Here is an 8,038-nt window from a genome sequence, read left to right on the forward strand (position 1 = left end):
TCTTTTCTTGAATATGAGTCGTTGTTCATAATTTAGAAGTATGTCTGTCATCTCATTAAACAATAGATCTTGTCCGAAAGTTAGAGCACATATCATCGGCTCGAACTCCTCTCCAAGCCCGTTGAGTAGAGTTAGTTGCAGATCTTGATCAGAAACATATTGTCCGGCAGCAATAAGTGCATCTGATAGGTTTTTGATGTGTTGAATGAAGTTAAGAAGAGAATCACTACCTTTGTGTGCGTTTAGGAGTTGACTCCGTAACTCAAATAGTCGGCTCTTTGATTGAGAAACATAGATTTTCTCTAAGGTTTTCCAAAGTTCTTGTGCCGAAGATGATTTTGAGACTTGTTGACGAATCTCGTCGGTCAATGTTGAAAAGAGCCATGCAAGTACCCTTTGATCTTGGATACGCCATTGTTTAAACTTTGGATTCTTGATTTGAATTGCATTATTTTGACCATCTGTTTCTTGAAGAAATTTGGAGGAGTTTCAAGATTTCCTTGTACTATATCCATAAAATCATAACCTATCATGATTGGAGTAACTTGTGATTTCCAATAGATATAATTATATTTATCAAGCTTTACGCTTCCAGATATTATTGGTAGAACTGAGGAGTGATATTGTTCTTCCATTGAAATCGTTTTCGGGAGTTTTCCCTTATACGCTCTGATACCAAGTTAGATTTCTTGAATTGATAAAATAAACAAGAACTATTTGATTGAGTTCTTGAAGAGAAAGATTGAAATAATATTATTGATTGAATGAATAATCTTTACAATAGTTTATCTATTTATAATAGTAATAGAGAAATAACTAAATTGAGAAAATATAGGATTTGGTTATTATATTTAGCCTAATTAATAGGAGATAAAATATAGGATTTGGTTATTATATTTAGCCTAATTAATAGGAGATAAATAAATAATTTCTCTTATTTATTTAATACTTTATCAGATGGTTAGCCAAATTGAGGATAAAGAAGGTCGGGTTGTATGTAAATGATATTGGTTAAATTTGCGATGAATTTTTTTTTGGAAAAAAACGACTTAGCGTCGTTTCATTAAAAATTCCTAAAAATGGAAGAAAAGAAAAACGAGTTTACGGGATCATTCTAGACATGCCTAAAACGATTTTGAGTTCGTAACAGTTTCTGAATAAACGCTAAAAAACTAAAAATGTAAATATATTATTTCATTACAATTCATTCAATTCTAGTGATTTCTGTAAAAAGTATATTTCAATATCTACATATGTTCCAGTTCTGCTCAATGCGATGAAATTAGTGGGTGGGTAAATGAGAGTGTTTTATTTTTTATTTTATTATATTATTTATGATTTATTAAAAATTTTAAATACTGAAATACATATTATTCATAATTTTTTATAGTCATTTATTTTATTTATATGCATCGTATGAAAATTTTTCTAATTAAGTTAACGACATTTAAACTAAACTGTAAATAAAAACTTATATGCTATAATTTTAGCAATATTGAGTCCAACTTATCAGATTTAAAAAAATCTAAAATCATAAATGGACCCAAATAACCCAAATTTGACCATTCAGCATTTTTTTATATATTTGTAGTGGGAATGCTCGGACTTATAAAGCTTTTTTATATATAGAGTTCTTATGCTTTAATAATGAGCTATTAGTCTCTTAAAATTAAAGTTTCATGTATCAAATATCAATATTTATTCATTTTTTCTGAGTTTTTAATTATTAAAATATCTTCTTATATTTAAATTTTAAATTTAATAAAAATAAAGTAAATTATTTTAATTAATGAAATAAGTGATTTAATTGTTAAAATGATAGTAATTTAATAAGAATCATTTAAAAAACTTTGATAAAAATTCAAAAATGATCAGAAGAAACCTGATCAAACGAGCTCTTAAGGTTATGAATTTTTATTTTAACTATTTCAATAATAAAATAGGGTACATTTTCTTTATCCTTCTATTTGAATGTTTTTTTATGTCATATTTTTTTGTAATGTTTTATTTATATTTAAACGATTATCATTTATATCTTATTACATTGATTTAATAAAAAGATTGGGTTCATCTTTTTTTTCTACATGTTACATTGGACAAAAGTGTGGTTGATTTGTTCAATTTTTGTAGAATATTTATGTTTCAGTATTAGTTTGTTTTGTATTTAACAATATTTGTCTTTGTTAACATAACTTGTCCTAAGTTTTATGTGATTTTGGGTTGTGTTATTATTTATTATTATTTTTAGATTATAATTTTTCTTGCGTTAATAAAATAATAAAAATAGGTTATATTTTTCTTACATGTGTGAATTGGACGAGGAAGTATGTTGATCTATTCTATGTGTTTAGGGTATTTCAATCCATAATTTATTTTTGGATTTTACAAAATTTTATATGACATCTCTCCTGTTGGGAGGATCGTTTGTCCTAGGAAAGTTCTATGTTCTATGTGTTTTTGGGTTCCATTATTATGAATATTGATGCTCATAATATTTGAATTTTGGGTTGTAAATTTGTTTGTTTTCATTAAAAGTGTAGTGTTGAGTAATATTATAATTCAATGTTAAATACAAATATTTGATTACAAATTTGATTGAAGTAAGAGTACAATTTTATAGAAAAATAAAAATATGATTTATTTTAAGCTATATCACAAGTTAATTTTGTAGTAACATATTTTATTTCTTTCAATTGTTAAATAGTAATTAGATTTTAGGTTAAATTACTTAGTCATGTGGTTTAAAATATTTGAAATTTAGAAAAATATGTAATTTTACTATAAATCATCTATCCAATTATAATTTTAGTTAATATTTATTCAAATTGATTTTGCTAGGCTTATATATCACCATTGTATGCATTTAAGTGCTACTATTTCTTTACTACATTATATAAGACTTGTCTTAAATTGGAAACACTAGAAGCCATATTACTTTTGTCCAAACCTTCAACTTGGATTTTAACGCGGTTTTTATTCCCTTATTTGGCAATTTCTAAATTTATCAAAATTATTTGTCTCCTAATATAAAAAATAAGTTATACTCGGTTTGTGGTTTGGATTTCGATTTTTTGAATTCATAATTAAGAGTCAACTTCTTTTTTTTGTCGTACAATCTTTTCTAATATATATTTTTTTAAACTAAGGAGAACTAAATTATACCTTCAAACTTTTCTATTTAGGGTTTATAAATAAAATATTATGTCTTTTTTTTTAAATAAAAAAACAGTTTAACGTTATTTCATTAAAAAAAACTCATAAGTGAGAGAAATTGTTAAAATAAAAGTTAGACAATCACTAATTTTATTTATAGAATGACAAACAACGATCTTAAGTATCTGATTAGAAACAAACAAATAAACAGAGATTACGGTAACAAACAATAAAATCATACCAGACATACAATTTTAAAATTCTAATTCTATTGTGAATTTCCTTTTTGATTACTTTACTCTACTTTATAATCTCAATCTGCATTTAATAATTCCAACGATTATATTCACATTGCATCCTCACATGTTTGGCTCTAGGCTTTATTATTGGTGATTGAACTTTTACATATGATGATGTATATTTGTGAGTTGTATTTATATTATTCATTTGGGTTAACTTTGATTTAGTTGAGTCATCACTTATCTGATAAAAATGAGTTTTGTTTTAGTATTTCAAAAACTTCACATTACCTGCGTATTTCATTTGTTCTAATTTTCCATGAATTGTTTTGATCTATTTTCATAGTCTTCTTCTCCTTTCCTCTCCTTTCCTTCACTATTTTTTATTAATTTCATCTTTAAAAAAATATTGTAATTTTGAATGAACAATAAAGTAATTTTTTGGAGTAAAGTAACTTAGACAATAATGATATATTTTCTCCTTGTGAATGTAGAAAGGCAAATAGACAATCAATATGGAATTATGATGAAATTGTTAGTTAAATGAATTGTAAAGTTATAGAGTGAATTGTGTTGATTTCTTAAAATAAAGTTGTTTAAATTAAAATATGTAACTTTAAGGACTAAACACAAAATATAGTAATAGTTTATGGGCATATTATTAATTCAAATTTGATACTCTCACGCGCTTAAAGGACTGTGAAGAGGTCAATATTTCCGGCAAAAAAGATAAGGACTGTTAGGCCAAAGTAATCCATATTAAATTAGGGAGAAATTATATTACAATTTCATTGATTATGATAAAAAATAATTTCATATCGAATATTAAACATTTGACCTTCAATTTATTGATTTTTTAATTATTATTATTTATTGAGTAATGTTTTATTTTGTTCGATTTAGAATCTTGTTTAATCGGATCGAATTTTCGGTAATAGTCATTTGTCATGCCCTAATTATGTTATGGAACTTTTTTAAATTATTTGTGTTTGTCATTTTCTTAGTAGCAAATGTGACGTTATTATCGGATCTAAAATTATTTTTTATTTTTCTTTTAAGTTATTTAAATTAATCTTTTATATAAATGTTTTCTTATATTTATTCTTTCATGATTTATATGAATTTTTTACATTTTCTTTCATAGATGATTAATTAGAATTTGACTTTTTTTTTTTTTTTTTTTTTTTACATTATTTATCAAACCATCTACTAAGAATAATTTTTAATGTTCCAAAAAACAAAACAAAAAAAAATTGGTTGAAATATTTATAACACAGTTTCTTTAATTTAATTTGTTTAGTTTGCTATACTTAAACACTCAAAAACTCATCTTTAGAAACTTAAATATTTCGTTTTTAGAGTGGCCATCATCAAATAGGTGATTCTTAGATTTTTTTTTCCATTAATAATTTTTTTTCAAATTGTATACAATTTGACACCTATCATCCATTATTATTTTTATATATATTATTTTGTATTATTTATTAGTTAACTTTTTATATATAACTCTCAATTGAAAGAATTAAAAATTTTATAATAAAAATTTTAAATACTTTTTATTTTTATTTTTCTAATATATTCTTTTATTATTATTAGAGGAAAAAAGAGAAAAATCTTAATCAACAATCCATTCTCTTCCATCTTTATACTAATATTACAAAATCAACATTTAATATTTCTTTTCACACATTAACTCATTCAATTTTAAAATAAAATATTTATTATTTATCATTTAATTTTCATTTTCATTTTTTTTGTAAAATATTTTTTACTTAATAATAAAAAAAATTGGATTAAATTATAATTCATGAAAATCTTCTACATAACATTATTTTTTCATCTCTAAACTTATATTCAATTCTCATCTAGATTTATACCACACCCATTACATAGCAAGAAAATCATAAACTAATTACAATTCATTAATTTAAAAAATAACACTCATTTTTTTGTGCATCACCCCACAACAGCACATCCCAAAAATTGATCAATACAAATACAATATTTGTTATTTTTATTTATTTTTAAATAGTAACTTTAAAGACATGAGTTATTACGTTCTACCGTCAAGTTACGACTCTCTACACAATAATTCACGTAGAACAAAATACATGTTTGATTATGACAAGATCAGCTTAGGAGAATGAACACAATCAATATGTGCAGCATATACATATTTTTCTTGAGCACATTCAGCACAAAAGTAAACCCAACTCCTTGAATTTCTTTCTAACTCGCAAGCATCACAATAAAATTCTTCCGAATCCATGTCCCAATCTGGAGGCAGCCCAAGAACCAGGTCATGTCTATGAGTCACATGTTTACCAGTGATAGGCAACAAAAAGCACTGAATGTGAACATAAAAATTGCATTCATCACATTCCAGTGAAAGCTGATCACAAGGAAATGCACATATATTACAAACAGGCAATTCTTGGCTATATTTCTTTGGGAATATCGAGTCCGAGAATTGATGTAACTTGCGATCAACAGCCAAACAGACTGGAGTGAGCCTGTGCTTGTGAATATCATGCCTAAGGAGGTTCTGAGGCAATGAAGCACATAGTACATGAAGACTAACATTGCATTCATTGCAATGGTAGCCCATATGGAAGCTTTCACTAGATTTGCAAAGCTCGCAATTCCATGTGTAGTGAGATTTCGTTAGTGTCAAAGAGTGTTCTTGGTGAATAGGGTGTTGGATTTGCTCCGGTAATTTTGAACACCATTTATGAAGATAGTACTTACAGTCTTTACAGATGTATGTCTTCCCGTAGGTACCAGTGAAACAAACTTCACAAGTGGCGGCTTCAATAAATGACTCGTCATATAGGATCAAAGGATGGTTATGGCCGATGTATTGAAGATCTAGTTCAATAATACTACTGTCTTCTATTTGTTTCCTATCTTTGTTCCTCTTCTCCATAATCTCCAATGCGAAAAGCATCCTCTCGAATGTCTCTGTCAATGACAGATCGATTTCTTGTTGTTGTGGGTCAATTGGCCTGTGTTTGGCACTTTCATACAGAGGATTTTTCTTAACAAATTGATCAAGTCTGCCCAATGGAGAATTTGCACAGCTGATGTGAGTGGCAAAAGAGCAGCAATCTTTTGAACAATGATAAATCCAGTCCTTTGGATCTCTCTGTTCCTCACATGCATCACAGTAGAATTCTTCACCATCTAGTTCGTCTTCAATGAAATTAGCAGATAAAATGAGTTGATGACGATGTGTAGGATGTTTGGCAGTGTTTGGTAAATTTGCACATTGAACATGAAGTTTGATTGTTTCCCCTTTACATTCAAACCAGGATGTGTTGCCAGGAAATCCACAGGCCACACATGTGAATGATCGATCTGATAAAGGCATAACTCGAATATGACTAAACTCAAGGGACTTTCCTCGGACTAAAAACGTTACTTGGTGATTTGTTACAAACGAGGCACATTCGACGTGGATATTGTAAGAGCAATCAATACAGCTGAATCTGAAACATGAACTTTCCTCCAGGCAACGATTACAGCTGAAATTATTTGAAAAAGAAGAAGATGACGGTCCATTTGGAACAAGAGTGAGTACATGTGGGTGTGTTTGGTCATGGATCTCATGAGGAATCTCAGCACACCATTTGTGAAGAACAAAAACACATTGTTTGCAGCAATAAACTAGACCCATTACAGGTTCAGAACAAACATTGCAAGGAATGTCACAACCTTCCTTTTCATCTGAGAGGAATAAAGTGTGATGATGACTGAAGTGTTCTATCTCCATTTTCTAAAAAAATTAAAAGAAATGATCCATCAGTTAAACCAGAAATGATATCTCCAATTCTACAGATGGATCATATGAATGTTGAATGGAAGTCAACCAAAATAACCCTTTTCCCTTAAGAAATTTAGGGCAAAACCAAGAAATTGTTACATTTACGATCTAAGCTATCCTTCCAATACAATCATAATAATTGGGATTCATTATCGTTCTGATCTGAGTTTGCTTCTACTATCATATAAAGGAGAAGTTATTGCAATTACAATGATTGAATTCAAATTGAAGAACCTTCACCTGGTTTGACTAAGATCCAGCTTAAGCAAAAAAGTCTGCCATAGGGTTTGAAGTTTGAACAATTTCAACTGAACTATATAGCACAATCAGGGTTGAGATGTCTGTGGAGACTGATTAGGCATTGAAGTAGTGATGGCCGGGGGAAAGGGCATTATCAAGACATTTCCAATGATAATTTTGGGCAAAGTTGGGACAATAACATGAATCTAAAAAGAAAATGATCATTTCTTGCGTTTGAGTAAAAAGTAGTAATGTGAAAAAAAAAAATTAATAAACTAAAAACAAAATTATCATTTCCCAAATAGTAATGTGTAAAAAATTTTGGTCACGAATATTGTCATTTTGATACCGAATAGGGTTATTTTAGTTTCGAACATGGCTAGTTTGTTCTTGAACAAGACTATTTTAATTTATTATATTCTTTTTAGACATTTTTTTATTTCTTTCTTAACCAAGTGACAAACCACATAAGATTCGTGGTCTTAATTTCGTTATCAACTTCGTTATTCTTATCATTACTCTTTTAAGATTACTTTAAAATGTGCATTTATTCACAATTTTAATATACTTAACAATTATTATT

At 27.7% G+C, this 8,038-nt stretch overlaps 1 protein-coding gene across 1 annotated transcript; it reads right to left on the reverse strand.

Annotated features, from left to right (window-relative positions):
- Nucleotides 1–5,492: 5,492 nt before the first annotated feature.
- Nucleotides 5,493–7,605, reverse strand: LOC124911438. The gene is made up of 2 exons (XM_047451921.1): nucleotides 7,456–7,605; nucleotides 5,493–7,167 (listed from the first exon to the last, which is right to left on the reverse strand). Exon 2 carries the CDS (start codon nucleotides 7,162–7,164, stop codon nucleotides 5,512–5,514), a length of 1,653 nt encoding a protein of 550 aa, XP_047307877.1. The 5' UTR covers nucleotides 7,165–7,167; nucleotides 7,456–7,605; the 3' UTR covers nucleotides 5,493–5,511.
- Nucleotides 7,606–8,038: the final 433 nt, after the last annotated feature.

Source organism: Impatiens glandulifera, chromosome 8, assembly GCF_907164915.1.
Source record: "Impatiens glandulifera chromosome 8, dImpGla2.1, whole genome shotgun sequence".
Lineage (NCBI taxonomy): Eukaryota > Viridiplantae > Streptophyta > Magnoliopsida > Ericales > Balsaminaceae > Impatiens > Impatiens glandulifera.